At 40.5% G+C, this 17,053-nt stretch overlaps 4 protein-coding genes and 1 long non-coding RNA gene across 5 annotated transcripts; 4 read left to right on the top strand and 1 right to left on the bottom strand.

Moving 5' to 3' along the window:
• Positions 1–258: 258 nt before the first annotated feature.
• On the top strand, positions 259–923 carry LOC134094334 (C-C motif chemokine 7-like). Its single transcript, XM_062547829.1, has 3 exons — positions 259–363; positions 468–585; positions 708–923. Exons 1-3 carry the CDS (start codon positions 312–314, stop codon positions 793–795), a joined length of 258 nt encoding a protein of 85 aa, XP_062403813.1. The 5' UTR covers positions 259–311; the 3' UTR covers positions 796–923.
• Positions 924–4,607: 3,684 nt separating this feature from the next.
• LOC134094718 (C-C motif chemokine 3-like) lies at positions 4,608–5,444 on the bottom strand. The gene is made up of 3 exons (XM_062548344.1): positions 5,333–5,444; positions 5,093–5,216; positions 4,608–4,926 (listed from the first exon to the last, which is right to left on the bottom strand). Exons 1-3 carry the CDS (start codon positions 5,382–5,384, stop codon positions 4,815–4,817), a joined length of 288 nt encoding a protein of 95 aa, XP_062404328.1. The 5' UTR covers positions 5,385–5,444; the 3' UTR covers positions 4,608–4,814.
• Positions 5,445–7,474: 2,030 nt separating this feature from the next.
• LOC134094333 (C-C motif chemokine 7-like) lies at positions 7,475–8,296 on the top strand. The gene is made up of 3 exons (XM_062547828.1): positions 7,475–7,618; positions 7,720–7,840; positions 8,007–8,296. Exons 1-3 carry the CDS (start codon positions 7,567–7,569, stop codon positions 8,116–8,118), a joined length of 285 nt encoding a protein of 94 aa, XP_062403812.1. The 5' UTR covers positions 7,475–7,566; the 3' UTR covers positions 8,119–8,296.
• A 1,528-nt stretch (positions 8,297–9,824) lies between these two features.
• LOC134094625 (uncharacterized) lies at positions 9,825–11,117 on the top strand. The gene is made up of 3 exons (XR_009940466.1): positions 9,825–9,904; positions 10,816–10,886; positions 11,026–11,117. It is a non-coding gene; the product is annotated as an uncharacterized LOC134094625 (long non-coding RNA).
• Positions 11,118–11,447: 330 nt separating this feature from the next.
• On the top strand, positions 11,448–16,502 carry LOC134094624 (integrin beta-2-like). Its single transcript, XM_062548219.1, has 10 exons — positions 11,448–11,603; positions 11,828–12,010; positions 12,486–12,676; positions 12,768–12,917; positions 13,030–13,125; positions 13,215–13,301; positions 13,728–13,868; positions 14,099–14,280; positions 14,950–15,176; positions 15,421–16,502. The coding sequence occupies exons 1-10, from the start codon at positions 11,483–11,485 to the stop codon at positions 15,618–15,620; spliced, it is 1,578 nt and encodes a 525-aa protein (XP_062404203.1). The 5' UTR covers positions 11,448–11,482; the 3' UTR covers positions 15,621–16,502.
• Positions 16,503–17,053: the final 551 nt, after the last annotated feature.

Genomic DNA, 17,053 nt, shown 5'->3' with positions numbered 1-17,053 from the left:
AGCGGGACTTGTTCACTTTCTCCAGTTCTTATAATACCTCCATGATGTGCTCAGCAGTCTTCCTGGAGATGCACTTCTGACGAAACACGTGGAAGTGTGCTTGGGAGAAGTTTTAGGAACAAAAGAGGAAGCCAAGGAAAAAGGAGAACAATCATGTCTTCAAAGAAGCTTCTAAATTGGATATGACGCCAGGACTGACTCCTATAAGAGCTGGCAACCAAGTAGCTGCAGTCATAACATCTTCAGCCTTCACACAGGGCATCTCTTCTCCTCAGCTTCACTTCATTGAATCATCTGCTGCATCTGTCACCATGAGGACCCTGGCTGCTCTTCTGGCTCTGGTGCTGGTCATCTCAGTTAGTGGTGAGTAGATGTATAGGCCTACATTATAATGCAACACAATGTACATAAATTGTAGCATTGTGAGAACAATCTATAATATATAACATTTGTTTGAACTGTTACAGCCCAGTATGCACCAACTACCCAAAGCTGTTGTGAAAAATACACACCTCATGTGGTTCCTGCAGACAGGGTGGAGTCTTACTTCAAAACCAGCAGCAGCTGCTACCTCAACGCTATTGTGTGAGTATCAAATTGCCTAAAAGCATAAAAATAAACAATGTAATCCAGTATACTTTTTCATTCTCCAAATTATGTCTGTTTTAATGGATTTTCCCATCTTTTCCCCTCATCTTTGGGCGCAGGCTTAAAACAGTGGCAGATAAGGAGTTCTGTGTGAAGCCTGAGCTGACATGGGTTCAGAGGATCGTCACCAAGTTGGACAGTCTGTGAATTAATCCTCAGCCCCACCTGGATTCTCCTGATTTACTCAACTAATTTAAGCTACTTCAATCTCATGTTTTAGTTTGTTTAAAAAAACAAAAAAACGGTGTTGTGTTACTGTGACAATTGCCTGGAAATATTTCATTTGTTCCATTAGAAATGTTGCCGAGGTACTATTGTAATAAAATATTACATGTTACTATTGTAAAAAATTTATTTACATGAATGAAATTGTTTGTCATTTCACATTTTGCATAACATGCATTTATGAGAGCTCAGATGGGACATTTAAAGAAGGAATTCATTCAGTGCAAAAAAAAAAAAAAAAACAGACCTGTGAAAGGAGACGTTCAGTATTCCTCAACAAATGAGTCGCCATTTTCTTTTGGGACGAAACCACATCAACAGTTTTGAGTATGACCAGAATTCGCTGTTACAACTAAATAGCAAATAGCATAGCACATGGGGGCAGCTTCGCAATGGCAAAGAAAATTGGGATTTAAACTTCAAAGAAATTATCACAATAAGCTAGAATGAAGAGGGCCTCCGGTCTAAACTGGCTTAGGCTTGCAATCAACCTCAAACACATCTTAGGGTGTAGAATATCAAACCTGTCCTTGATGAACCCGCGGCCAAGTGCAGCTAGTAGACATAATTAAACAGTTTGCATGAGACAGAAAGTTTTAGAGAAAGATTGTTGAAGCATTTTGACATTTGCTAGCACCTAAAGCCTACCTTACACTGACAAGATTTGGGAAAGATTCTTGAAAGATTGTAGTCTTTGAACTAATGCCCATCATTCAAGCTTTACTCAAAAGACTACAATCTTTCAAGAATCTTTCCAAATTCTTGTCAGTGTAAGGTAGGCTTAACCTATGTGACAAAATGACCAATGATCTGCTCTTATACTTATTGTTTTGTGGTGTGTGCAACGTTTTTCTTTATAAACTTTTGAATTAACTATCAACATTGAAACAACAACATAACGTTCCATCATATTATTTTCTCCACAGTGGAAACCTCTTATTAGCTTAGTCTAAAACTATTTTCCTGCCCTTCAACTATTTTACCGCCCGGCAAGCATGTCAAACATATCTTAGACATCCAAAAGCAAAAAAAGGATTAGCAGAGGCACTCCGAGATTTTTTTCTAATTATAAAAAGCCTTTAAAGGAGAATTCCGGTGTGATATTGACTTAAAGTGTGTTGAAATATGATACCGAGTGTGAGCGATTGTCTCAGAGCTGATCTCGACCTGTCAGCTGTTCTCCGAAACCCGGCGGTAGCTCAGCAATTAGTAAACCAGGTTTTTAACGTTTGTGCCTCGGGCATCGAACTGCCGTGCAAATAAATCACTGTTTTACACCATTAATGAGGCTCAAAGTAGCTCCACACTTTATTGGTAGACTTCTGAGGGCCCTGACATTTAAAACGAGACATCGAGAACTTTGAAAAAGCACTGGTTGTTTACTTACATGACTGTTTATTCAGGCAGTCACTTTCGAAAGTTTACCGGTCGCAGCCATCTTGAATTTAGTCACGTGACTGATTCATGACTAGTGCACGCATAGACATAGCGATTACGTGAACCAGTCACGAATCAGTCACGTGACTAGATTCAAGATGGCTGCTACCGCTAAACTTTCGAAAGTGACTGCCTGAATAAACAGTCATGTAAGTAAACAACCAGTGCTTTTTCAAAGTTCTCGATGTCTCGTTTTAAATGTCAGGGCCCTCAGAAGTCTACCAATAAAGTGTGGAGCTACTTTGAGCCTCATTAATGGTGTAAAACAGTGATTTATTTGCACGGCAGTTCGATGCCCGAGGCACAAACGTTAAAAACCTGGTTTACTAATTGCTGAGCTACCGCCGGGTTTCGGAGAACAGCTGACAGGTCGAGATCAGCTCTGAGACAATCGCTCACACTCGGTATCATATTTCAACACACTTTAAGTCAATATCACACCGGAATTCTCCTTTAATAGTTCATGGCAAGTAGTTTAAAAGCACATGGGCCTACGCGTTGCGGCCATATTGGCCTTCATCAGGGCATAGACAAAGGTCTATTCCTTTCCTTTGTCTATGCCCTGATGAAGACCAATATGGCTGCAAAAAAATAGAAGAGCACCTGAGTACTAATTTATAGATTCCTGAGCGCCCTAAGCCCTTTTGTCTTATCTTAGACATAATTTTAGCCATCAAGTGTTGCTGAAAAATTTGTAAACTGAGAAAAGTTATGTGTGAGGATGTTGGCAACCCCCATCAAAGATATTCTTCTGTGTGTGTCTCTCTCTCATTCTCTCTCTCTCTGTGTGAGCCTTACTCTTTTCAATGGTCCCATGTCATCCTTTCAGCATGATTCTGTGTAGGGCTGTAGGCACCAAGATTATTGAAAGAGGAAGGATTTCTAGGAAGTGTGAAAACCATCCTGTTAAAGAAGAAGTTCAATATTCCTCAACAAATGAGTCACCATTTATTTTTGGAACTGCTGTGTGAGAATGTGGCACCCTCCCATCAATGATCTTTTTAGATGTGTGTGTGTGTGTGTGTGTGTGTGTGTGTGACCTTGACCTTGAAAACAGGGGTATTTGTTGATGGTTCCAAGCTAAGCTTGATACATTAGATATATTTTGTAAAACCTATATTTCATTATTATTAAACTCCTTTTCATTGAAACATTTTCATAGCTGCTGAGCAACTGTTTGTACTCTAGGGCTGTGGCTCCCAAAGTGGAGGTCGGGCCTCCCAGGGGGGTCACAAGACAGCAAGGGATAGTCGTTATGATTTTAGGAATGGATATTGGATAGATTATATAATGGTTGTTAAATTATAAATAATGTCTTCTAAACATAGTTCGTAAGGAGCCCATATAGGGTTGGTTGACAGACATCATTAACCCCACTTCCGCTCATAGAAAATAAAACCCTACTGCCCTTTACATCATGCGGAAGTTGCTAAGCCTCCCACCTCCTCCCCTGCTCCTTCATTTCACTATTAGCTTTAAGCTAAATCACCCCTCATCCATAGGGAGTGTTAGTGCACGTCACACGCATGTGATCTCCGCTATTGGCATCCCAGGACCATGGCCAGCTACCAAGCCAAACTTGCTATTATCTGCACTCACTCTCTAAGCAATCCAATAAGCGAATAGTGAACAGTGAAATAGTTTTATGGTTAGGTTGTTATGGTCTTTTGTGATATTATGCTTGTGTTTTGAATGAGTGTGTGCACTGTTGCATGCAACGTTAGTATACTTGTAGGCTACCACCTCAAGGGTAGTGGAGGTCACATGTCACTGGCACCCTTATTTTGGGGTGATGGGCTGAAAAGTTAAGGAGCTGCTTCTCTGGGGGACAAATGGAATTGATCCTCTTTCAGTCTCTTTTATATTTGAAACACCAATGTTGTAGTTTGCCTTTATGGGGTCTCTTTCTAAAGATGCTTATTTTTCAATCTCATAAAATAATTTTCATAAAATAAGCTTTCCTACAGAGTGTCTGTATTATGGATCAGGAGCATCAGGCACGGCAAGGGAAGTTTATTACTAGTAAGTAGGAGTACTCCTAATAATGAGTAGTTAATTACTCCATGTCTTAGCAGCACTTGGCTTCAGTTTAATTCTTCAACATAAGATGTGTTTTTGGTTGAAGCCTGAACTTTCATTTGGGACCAAAAGATAATGGTGACTCATTTGTTGAGGAATACTGAACATCTCCTTTAACAGGTCTGTTTTTTACAAAGAATTCTCTCTTTAAATGCCCCATATCATATCTGAGCTCTCATAAATGCATGTTCTGCAAAATGTGAAATAACATACAATAGTTTCATTCATGTAATAAATATATTTTATTACTAATATTACCTCAGCAACAACATTAGTAATGGAACAGATTAAATATTGTCAGGCAATTGTCACAGTTACTGATTTTGTTCGGACTAAAACATTGAAGTAGCTTATATTAGTTGAGTAAATCAGGAGAGTCCATGGTGGGACTTCTCTCGAGATGACCATTGGTGGTGAGATTTCATTCACGGACTGGCTGTAGAGGCTAATTTCATCTTGTCCAACTTGGTGACAATCTTCTCAACCCATGTCAGATCAGGCTTCACACAGAACTCCTTCTTTGCCATTGTTTTAATCCTGCACACAGAGATGTGGGGAAAAGATTGGAAAATTCATTTAAACAGACATAATTTGGAGAATGAAAAAACATACTGGATTACATTGCTTCTTTTATGGTTTCAGATCACACCTGCTTCAACAATAGCTACAGGAAAACAGTCAGTGCAGTCGAATTGATACTCACACAATAGCGGTCAGGTAGCAGCTGTTGCTGGTTTTGAAGTAAGACACAACCTTTTTCTCAGGAATCGCCTGAGTTGAAGGGTAGTATTCTTTACAGCATCTTTGTGTAGTTGGTCCATACTGAGCTGTAACAGTTCAGTCAATAGTTACTAACAATACAGGTTGGTCTCACAATGCTACAATTTATGTATATTGTGTTGCATTATAATGTAGGCCTATACATTCAACGGTTTCTACTCACCACTAACTGAGATGACCAGCACCAGAGCCAGAAGAGCAGCCAGGGTCCTCATGGTGACAGATGCAGCAGATGATTCAATGAAGTGAAGCTGAAGAGAAGAGATGCCCTGTGTGAAGGCTGAAGATGTTATGACTGCAGCTCCTTGGTTGCTCTTATAGGAGTCAGTCCTGACGTCATGTCCGATTTAGAAGCTTCTCTGAAGACGTGATTGTTCTCCTTTTTTCATTGGCTTCCACTTTCATTCTTCAAACTTCTCTCAAGCACGCTTCCACATGTTTTGTCAGAAATGCATCTCTAAGAAGACCATAGACCATATCATGGAAGATTTCACCTTTTACTTCAGCCAAAGAAACAATAAATTGGCATAGAAGTTAATACTTATTATTTGTTGTTAAGGAATTCTGAGTTGATTTATTGCTCCCTCAAAAATGAAATGAAAAAAATTAACTGAATGGGCTTCTAGTAATAGTTTTAACAACAATCATTTTCGTGAGTATAATTTGATTTTACTTGCATGAATCACTTTCTAATAATGACTGTGCCCATTTTGAACATATGTGCTCCAATGTGTCATCATGCTCATCTAATGTCAACCCTTCTGTCAATCAGAGCACTCATCATTCTTTTTACTGAAGCGGAAGGTTCCCTAGGGGTTCCCCAACTTTTCAACCCGCCACCCCCAAAATAAGGGTGCCAGTGACGTGTGACGTGGTACAAGTGACGTGTGACGTGGTACAAGTAGCCTACAGTACACACATTGCACACAACAGCTCAAACTCTAATACCACAAAAGAACAAAACAGCCTAATAACCATAAACTATTTCTAATGTAACAACCATAATATAATTTAATCAATATTTTTGTTAGAAGTACACAAATGCTGCACTATTTCTAAAAGTTATAGCATTTTTTATACCAACGAACATGCAGTCTCTAGTCCCCCACTTTGGGAGCCACTGCTTTAGAGTATGAGTTCAAAATAGTTGCTCAACATCGAAATGGTTCAATGAAAAGGAGTTAAATTGAAAAGAAAATAAGGGTGTAGCAGAAAAGATCTGATTTAATACCCTCACTTTGGAACCATCAACAAATAACCCTGTTTTCAAGGTCATGTTCCTGACTTGTTCTCAGAATACTGAAATGGAAAAGGAAATGGTCCTAATGATTGTGGTCAATTGTGCCCTTCTGTGGAACCTCTAAAAAGAGGAAGGCTCACATACACACTCTCTCTTACACACACACACACACACACACACACACACACACACGCACACACCTAAAAAGATCATTGATGGGGGGTGCCAACATGAGGTGCTTTAACAGGTCTAGTTTTTAATCTAAACAATGTACACATTGAAGAAAAATGTGAGAGCCAGTCTCCTCTTCCAACATCAGTGTAAGACCTCACAAATAAAAAGCGCTCTGAAAGAACTCCACCAATGAAAGCGTGGCCTGGCCAATCAGCTGGGCTGTTAGATTGACAGTCAGCAGGGCCATCCAGGGAAGCTAGTGTGACTGTGATCTGCCTGAACTAACGCTGTGCTAAATGTTATGTTATGTTATGCAGTGTTATGTTATGTTATGCAGTGAAGAAGGTGGGACCGAGACGACCATAGGTGGTGAGGATTCATTTTAACAGACAGGAGGCTGTAGAGGCGTCTGTCCTCTTGTCCAACTTGGTGACGATCCTCTGATCCCACGACAGAATTAGCACATTATTAGAGAGTGATTCAGGGAGGCATATGCAAGTAGAATTAAGTTTACTTACGAAAGAATTGTAAGGTTGTAGGTAAAACTATTCATAGAAGCTCCTTATAGACTAGTCTAGCTTCTCAACTGTATCTCTTTTTATTTTAACCCACAGAGCAAATAATAACTATGTTTACAACAAAAACTAACTAAACACTTGACACAATTAGGCCGAATGTCTTGTTTCTTTGGCTGTAGTAAAAGGTGAAATCTTCCATGCTGTGGCCTGTGGTCTTCCTAGAGATGCACTTCTGGCAAAATATGTGGAAGCGTGCTTGGGAGAAGTTTTAGGAACAAAAGAGGAAGCCAATTAAAAAGGAGAACAATAGTGTCTTCAAAGAAGCTTCTAAATCGGGCATGACGTCAGGACTGACTCCTATAAGAGGGCAACCAAGGAGCTGCAGTCATAACATCTTCAGCCTTCACACAGGGCATCTCTTCTCTTCAGCTTCACTTCATTGAATCATCTGCTGCATCTGTCACCATGAGGACCCTGGCTGCTCTTCTGGCTCTGGTGCTGGTCATCTCAGTTAGTGGTGAGTAGAAACCGTTGAATGTATCATGATGTAACACAATGTGCAGGAAATATTATGAGATCAACCAGTAATGTAAGTAACTATTGATTGAATTGCTACAGCTCAGTATGCACCAACTACATCAAGTTGCTGTAAAGAATACTATGTGTCCGGGGCGATCCCTGAAAAAAAGGTTGTGTCTTACTTCAAAACCAGCAGCAGCTGCTACCTGACTGCTATTGTGTGAGTATCAATTTGCCTACACTGTTTTCCTGTAGCTATTGTTGAATCAGGTGTGACCTGAAACCATAAAAGAAGAAATGTAATCCAGTATCTTTTCAGTATCTAGTCTGTTTGAATGAATTTCCAAAATGAAAATCTAATCTTTTCCCCTCATCTCTTTGTGCAGGCTTAAAACAGTGGCAGATAAGGAGTTCTGTGTGAAGCCTGATCTGAAATGGGTTCAGAAGATCGTCACCAAGTTAGACAGGGTGACAGGAGCCCCTACAGCCAGTCCTTGAATGAATCCTCAGCATCTACGGCCGACCGTCTTGAGAAGTCCCAACTGGACTCATGCTAATTTAAACTACTTCAATCTGTTTTAGTTTGTACAAAATCAGTGTTGTGTTACTGTGACAACTGTCTGGAAATATTTCATTTGTTCCATTACAAATGTTGTTGCTGAGGTACTATTTGTAATTAAATATATTTATTTACAGTACATGAATGAAATGATTGTATGTTATTTCACATTTTGCAGAACATGCATTTATGCGAGTACAGATATGGAGCATTGAAAGAGGGAATTCTGTGTGAAAAAAGCATGAGTTACCATTTTCTTTTGGGACAAAACCACATCAAGATGTGCAGTTTTGAGTATGACCAGAATATTCAGTTACTGAATAGCAAACAGCATAGCACATTGGGGAAGCTTCGCACTAACTATCTAAGTTCAAAGAACTTATTTCACGCCTTAAGCTAGAACGAAGAGGAAAATCTGGTCCCAAATAAAAGTTTGGGCATGTTATCAACCACAAATACATCCTGGGTCGAAGAATATCGAACTTCTGCTTTACTTGTTGAGCCTGAAGCCAAGTGCTGCGATCATGAGACAATTCAACTGTCTGCATTAGAAAGTTAGCAAAAAGGACTGTTGAAGCAATTGCTAGCAACCTAACCTATGTGAGAAAATGACCAATGCTCTGGAGGAGATACATACCTTGGAGTGCAGACTGGAGTGGTTTATGAACACAGGCTCTTTAGAAGAAAGGACAAAGCCAACTTTATTTTATGTGATTGTATAGGCCTAAGCATTTTACTTAAACTATGCTGTACTATTTGGAGTTATCGCCTACCATAAATGTGAGGGGTTATTTATGTGAATAATTATAAACAACACAATAAATGTATTTCTCCAATCTGAAGAATGAATCCCCTCAGTTCATTTTGTATGTTCTGAGAAAGGCCTGCAAGACTGTTTCCAACTTCAGGAGGTTCAGAATGGGGATACAGACATAATATAATGCTTATAAAAAGAAAATAATTGAATGATGGGAAATTTTAAACATTGTAGCCTAATAATTTACACATTGCAACTTTGCTCACAACAGGATTAACTTCCAGGAACAACATCAATGCAATGGAAGTTGAATAAATTACAGGATAATATAAATTCATGTATTCATGTATTATCATAAATTGTATAGATAACACTTATGATGAAATGGACATATGATTGTTATTAAAATTATTTAAAAATACAACCTTTGGATAAAAGATTTGATAGAACGTGGTCTACATTCATTAGTTGTGTAGAAAACCTAACCCTTGCATAATTTCCCCCTTCCTCCAATTGTTCCGAAATAACAAGTGCGCTTGTGCATACATTTGTGTCTTTGTTGTTGTTGTTATAGTCTTTTGTTTTACATATATATATTTTTTATTTATTTTATTTTTTATTTTATTTTTTTCCATTTCTTTCCTCTTTATTTTTTCTTAATGTGCTTGTGCCTGTATCGTCATTCTGTCTGTATATGTTCCTTCTAATCTGGGTATGATTTCTGATTTGATCATATTGTATTATTGTATTATGGAAACCTTTAAAATAAAGTGTTAAAAAAAAAACAACCTTTGGGACCTTTGGGACACAGGGCTATGCCAACCAATCAATTGTATTTTCTCAGCAGGGGCCTATGGCAAGTACACAAGGCAAAGGTCAGCCCTGATCCAATCCCTACATAAAGCAGAAGAGAACAGAGCAAACACATTGAGAATCAACAACCAGAGTATCTGTCAGAGAGCATTGTGGTGAGATTTGCAAATTCACCTCACACACCAGCAACTGCACTTTTATGCACAAAATAATTTAGCCCAATTTTTCTATACTGTATGCTTTGTGTTTCTGAGTGAAGGAAATCATTTTCACATAGAGGGCAGATCTTTATGTTTGACCGGAGAACAGGGGTCATTGTTCACAAGGGTTCAACCGCATTTTCTCTGCTTGCAGTTAATCAAGTTTTTGGTAGTGTTGTGTAGCGATTAAGTATACCAATTTTAAATCTCCCAGCTGTGGGTCGCACAACTCGCATCATTGACAGATCTGCCCATCTCACAGAAAAGCTGGTGTTACATGGCAACTGGCTCCTGTGTTAACTGGCTTCGTTGATGACCTTTTGCGATTGATGACATTTCCTCGACAGATGTGGCACCTTGCCTTGTCAACTTTCTGATATAAACTGGAGATGATCGAATACAAATATGCATGACATCTTTATATGTCAAAATTCGCTGCGCTGGGTTCATTAAAAGAAGTCAACTCATGTTATCATGATTGTAGCAAGTTGACACGGCTGATCATGTTATCTGGCTACAGAGTTATCTTTGTTCCGTTGCCCAAGCCATTTAGTAGGCCTTCTAAGTTTTACAAACGTTTCAGTAACTGCTGTGGTTAGGCTGTAGCAGAAAGTTGACAAGTGAAGGTGCCACATCTGTCGAAGAAACGTCATGAATCATGGAACGTCATCAAGGATGCCAGTTAATACAGGAGCCAGTTGCCATGTAACACCAGCAATAAGTGTACCCCCAGAGGAGGATGACGGTGTATTTTGCACTCTGTGACACATATGTGTTTTACAGTACATTCGCTCAGCCTTGATGCATTGCTAGCAATGATTTGCAGTAAAACCAGTATTGCTAAATGTTCCATTTCTACTGTACAGCTGGACTGGAGAAAAAATGGCCTCTCATCTCCACCTGTTGTTGGGATTGGCTCTTCTAGGTGTACAGTACTGTAAGTAACACGCATTGTGCAAGGAGTGCAAACATGTTCTTTTCACAGTTATCTCATTGGCGACTTTAGCTGTCACATATTGCCGTGTGCCATATTCTGTAAAATCACATAACATGTTGTTTTGCACATTTTATCGAAGCGTTTGGACAGGAATGCCCCAATCCTGAAAGGGCCACTGACTGTGAGACTTGCATCTCATTGGGCCCTGACTGTGCCTGGTGCAAATACAAGGTGAGGAGGATCTTCAAGACAGTAGGCTGAATGAACCAGTAAGACAGGATAGCAAAGTAAAAGAAGCATTATGGTGATTTGGTCGGAAAAAAATGGTCAGTGCTGTGCTGTAAAGACTTAACTCATATTTTCATGACCACACACCTATAGTACTTGCCCTGGATGACTGTAAAGGTTAAATGTTGCTGCTCCTTTACCTTTCAAAGAATTGCTCACACAACCTACAACCAACACAAACAACAGATCGCACAAGCTGTTTGAAATGTTTGCATTTGCCTAAAGGTATGTAAAACTAAATATTAGGCATATTTTTGTTTGTTTGGCAGTATTTTGAAGATTATAAATCACCACGCTGTGGAACACGGATGAGTCTGCGGGGGCTCGGCTGTTCAGAGAAGGACATTGTAGACCCAGAGAGTCAGCACACAGTGGCTGAGAAGGGGGAGAAGTTGAACCCACAGAGGATCAAACTGGACCTGAGGCCTGGTCAGTTCTGAGCACGCATAACGTCTGTTGACAAGCACCATCTCCTCAGACACAAACAAACACAGATGAAGCCAAGGAAGGGCATCTGGGGCCCATGAAGATGAATGCAAACATCACATTTTATACTGATCATTCTCTTTAGCTTGAGCTATTCATCAGTCCAGGGATGTGGTGCCAAGAGAGAAAGTTGGACATCTCTTAACTGTCACTCTGTTCCATTTCAGGGAAAGCACACACGTTTCAGGTCCAGGCGAAGCATCAAAGAAAACAGAAGCCAGTGGATGTTTATGTTCTTACATCCCTCAGCGCAGACAACAAAGGCAAACGAAACAGGGCAAAGGTTCTTGCAGAAAAAGCCATTCAAGGCATATGGGAAAGCAACGAAGAACTACAAATACAGACTTTAGGTGAGAAAAATTGGGCTAACATGGATCGGTGTTTTGCTCAGCATATTAGCATTTACCAGAGCCCAATAACCTAGAAAATAGAACTAACATTATTGGAGAATGGAGATATATCAAATATAGGCCACCATAGGCTTCCATTTTCCTCATACATTTGAATCATAATAACCTGCCTTGCAACATAATCAATTCCATGTATTTGTACTGGAATGAAAATGGAAAATGGCGTTCCACAAGAGGTCAAGGGTTCCTTACTCAACAGATAGAATATTACTTTTAAATCTCCCTTACTACGTAGCTTACATAGATCTATACAGTTTCTCCCTTATAGCCTACATAGATTCCATTTTACTTTGGCAAGTCATTTTTATCAGTGTCAGATTACTTGGTGTATTTGTGTATACTGTAGCATGGAGTATGATTTTATAAATAAAATGAACTTCAGCACAATGAATTTTACATGGTTTCACTCGGACAGGTTATGGCTTGTTTGGGAACACGTTTGTCACCGACGAACAGCAGAAAGAGTGTGAAGATAAAGGCCAAGTGTGCGAACCGCAGCTCTATGTCACTCACTCCTCCACAGCCCCACACAATCCATACAGCCCGTACCACCCGTGGCGTGGTGAAGGGGGGTTACACGCTCTGATGCAGGTGGTCCTCTGCAGGGTAAAGGCCAGAGTCCTCACTCTGAACAATATATGAAAAGTGATGCTTATAATGTGTCTTGTATGCTAATGCAGAGAAGGATCTTTTGTAGGATGTGATTCATTGGGGACAGAACGACCGCATTGTTGTATATGCGAGTGATGCCAATTATGAGCTTGCACCAGAAACAGAAACAGGGACCACAGAAGCAATCAACAGCAGTGTATGTCAGATGAACGACAGCCTCATCCGCACCACAGTGGTATGTTTGTGTAGTGTCTAACAAGCTTAAAGCTTCTCTTCTAACTTGGTCAATAGCTACAGTAATTGATGCGTGAGCCTAGTTGAGTGTGTTTTGTACTCTCTTCAAACAGAGACCTCCATCAATGTCTGAGTTACGAAAAGTCCTGTTGGAAAACAACATTCAAGTCATTTTTTCTGTTCAAGATAGTTATTTTAAACATTATGTGGTAAGTCATTACATAGTAATTCACAACATTTATTATTTGTTTATATAGTTTATATATCAGACATGATAAGATTTTGTTTTTGGTTTCAGGAGCTAGCTTCTAAACTGCCGAAAGCCAAAGTGCATTGGGTGGACTTTTTGGACCCAAGCTCATCCGTTTTTGGACAACACTTTCAGGTGAGTAAATCTCTTCTACACACTGATTGCAGATGGTTGAATTCCACAGAGATACTTTGTCAAATCCACATTAAAAAAAATCAAACAAATAAACAGACATATTTATCAGGAATATTGCGAAGGCCTTTGGCCAGTGTTTTCTATACTGCCTTATTCTTAAGCCCGGCGCCCACCAGAAGCGGCGTTCAGCGGTGTTCGGCGGTCTGGGCTTGCCGCGCAGGATTTTAGAATAGTTTTCTATCTCTGTGCGGCAGCTGCGCGGCAGACGTTTCCAGTGGGCGATGCTCCATTGAAAACAATGGAATTCTATTTTTTTTCGTGGCGTGGCGCGCCGCGTACGCTTCTGGTGGGCGATGGCCTTTACTTTACTAAGCATGCATTTAGCCGAAGCTAAATCTGATCAGACTCTGTTTTCCCTCTCCTCAGGAACTTAAGACTTCATTGGTGTTGGCTCACTTGTCTGTGTCAGGACTCAACGTCACATATACACCTTTATGTCGCTCGTTCCATATTGGGAACCTCCAAGGAAAATGCGACCTCAGGAGCCAAGAAATAAGGAAGAGTCAGGTCAGTCATGGAAACCAATGTTCCTGAAATATTTGAGATGTCTTTAACAAGATTATTAGATTATTTGCTGCTAATACAGACCAAAGATATGGATACAATGTGTTTATACAGCCCAGTTTATAGTAAGACTTACGGTAGAGAACATACTCTGCATACTAGTATTTCACCATCTAAGCTTATGTTGTGATCTTCTGTTGCATGGCCTCTAATGGTCTAATGTCATCCTCCAGACCTTCAATGTGACTGTGTCCACTGAGTCTTGTGTGCTGCCTGCATCCTTCATGATCAAGAGTTTTGGTTCCAAAGACAGCCTGATGGTAGAACTGGCTGCTCGCTGTAACTGTGAATGTGGTGACCAGCCTGATCCTGAGTTCTGCAGCCATGCCGGGAATCCAGTTTGTGGCAAATGCAGGTAATCCTCCGAACCGCTGTTGTCTGCATATCATGGGTGCTAACTCAATGGTCAAAGTGCAAAGTCTAAGCTGTAACGAGATCATTTAGTAAAGAGGCAAATCCTATGTGCTAATTTAGTACCACGAAGAAGATTCTAAGGCCAAACATTGGATCATCTCAGCGCTCCCACATCCCACCTCATAGCTTTGGTTGGGGTCATCCCTATGTTCTCCAGATCCTATGTTCCCTGGTTTTCCCCCAAAGGGTCCTATGTTCCCCGGTCGCAGTACATACTAGGGTACATAGGACCCTTTTTGGGAAAAGCGGGGAGCATAAGACTCTTTTTAAAATTTCAAAAAAGCGTCCTATGTTTCCCGGTCCCATGCTAAGTGGGGCACATAGGACCCCAGGAAACATAAGTACATGCCTGAGACACTTTGCACATTGACTGACTTTGGCTGCGTATCTCAGATTCGTTAAGAAGCTCTTAAGTGCTAAGAACTTCTTAGGAGCGTTCTTAGAATGTTCTTAGAGCACTTCCTAAGAAGATCTTAGCACTTAAGAGCTTCTTAACGAATCTGGGAAACGTGACCATTGATGGTCATCTAAATGTGGGCCCCATGTCTGAGAGAGTTGAGAAGAATAAACAGCTCAGCAGCACAGACTTAACCCCAGGCTCGTCTCTCAGGTGTGATGAAGGCCACTTTGGCGCGTCCTGTGAGTGCTCGGTGAACGATGACGACGGACCCTGCAGAGAGAGGCAAGGTGCACCTGTGTGTTCAGGCCGCGGGGTCTGTGTCTGCGGCCAGTGTGAGTGCCACCGTGAGCTGATGTCGGGCAACAGTCGGATCACCGGACGGTACTGTGAATGTGATGACTTCAGCTGTGCCCATTCTAACGGAAAAATGTGTGGAGGTATGGAAGAGACTTGAGTGTGTCGTTTTCAATTCAGTTGTATCCACAGGAGAACAGCATTGCTGTATAAAGGGCTAGTTTAGAAAATGCTTAAGAATTTAGTATTTTATATTTGTATGATTTTGATGAATGAAATGATGACAAATAATGACAACTAATGAAAATATTTGTCATGTTTTTACCTGATTTATGATATCAAAACAGCTAATCCAGTTTCCTTGCGTATCAATCTTTTTGCTCTAAGGTAATGGGAAGTGTGCATGCGGACGGTGCGTGTGTGACGAGGACCACACTGGGACGGCATGTCAGTGCTCCACCAAGGTGGACCGTTGCCAGAGTCCTGACGGAAGCCTCTGCAGTAACCGTGGAATGTGTCAATGCAACCAGTGTGTGTGTGAGTCAGTGTACAGAGGAGCTCTCTGCAATGAGTGCCCCTTCTGCTAGGACATGCAGCCATCAGACCAGGGCTGTCTGCAGTCACTGACTCTCACGGGTATGCACAGATACAGTAATATGCTTTCAATTTGAAACCAATCTAGATAAAAGCTAAATGAATACACATGTCTCTGTTATTGTCTCCCTCTTTATTTTTTGTCTCTCTACATGCCAAGGATAAGATACTTGTCTCTGAAGTGGAGAGACCCTTTGAATCGCTTGGATTTTTTAAGATTAGTGAAATGTTGAAACTCGAATAGTTACTATTAGTTAGGCTAGTGAGAGAAAGTTGAATAGAGCACTATCTGTAATATTTCAATGATGTGGTTTAATGTTCTGCATTATGTCCAATATTCCAATATGTGGTTTAATGTTCTGGATGTCTCACTAGTAGGTCACTTGAACACTAAAAGTATGCTCCTGCGTTGTGACCCTTTACGATATCCTTATTGTTCCTCAACATGGAATGCGTCAGGGTTGATATTGTTGATATTGTTGTCTGTTTCGCGTCAACAGCCATTGATTAGGGTAGACTGGATGTCTCCTGACTTTCCCATTGTTACTGTATGATTATCTATCCTTTGGTGTTGAGTATACTTAAACCCTAACTATCTCCTTGTCTAGTCAGAGCAGCTGATGGATGGCTGTCTCTCCCTTGATGTGCATCAATAAAACTCTGTTCCTGATGTTTCCTACCATTGGTCTGACTGGGTCTTCATTCATCTGTGATATCAACTCCAACAGCTCACGGCTGATGGTGAAGAAACAGTTTGCACAAGCTTAAATGTTACACAGTCGCCCATAGGATGCCTAAAGACAGAGCTGTTTAGCAAGGGGCAGACTGACACCCCGCACAATGAACCCTGTGTTTTGACAATTTGTTTCCATCTCCTACTACTCCATCCCCTGCTTTAACTTTTATGTATGTAAATTAGTGTGTGTATGTGTGCACTTGCTTTTGTGTATGTGTGCTTCTCTGTGAGTTTTCACTTACTGTATGTACTGTATGGTGGGGGTCAAGGGATGTGTGTGTGTATGTCATGTGTCTGTGTGTGTGTACACTATGTTCACTTGTGAGTGTGTGTCTGTGTGTGTGTCTGTGTGTGTGTGTGTGTGTGTGTGTGAGCCTTCCTCTTTTCAGTGGTCCCAGTCATCCTTTCAGCATGATTCTGTGTAGGGCTGTAGGCACCAAGATTATTGAAAGAGGAAGGATCTCTAGGAAGAGCACCATTGACCACAATCATTTTAATTATTACCATTTCCTGTTATATTTCATTTGTTCCATTGGAAATTGGAAATTGCTGAAATATATGTGTTTACATACTTGAAATTGTATCTCAAATTGTATTTCAAATTGTGTCTTTTCACTCTGTATGGATGTTGGCACCCTCATCAATGATATTTTAGATCTATCTCTCTCTGTGTGTGTGTGTGTGTGTGTG

Source organism: Sardina pilchardus, chromosome 10 (assembly GCF_963854185.1).
Source record: "Sardina pilchardus chromosome 10, fSarPil1.1, whole genome shotgun sequence".
In the NCBI taxonomy this organism is placed as follows: Eukaryota; Metazoa; Chordata; class Actinopteri; order Clupeiformes; family Clupeidae; genus Sardina; species Sardina pilchardus.
This window is presented reverse-complemented; position numbering and strand designations above follow the sequence as displayed.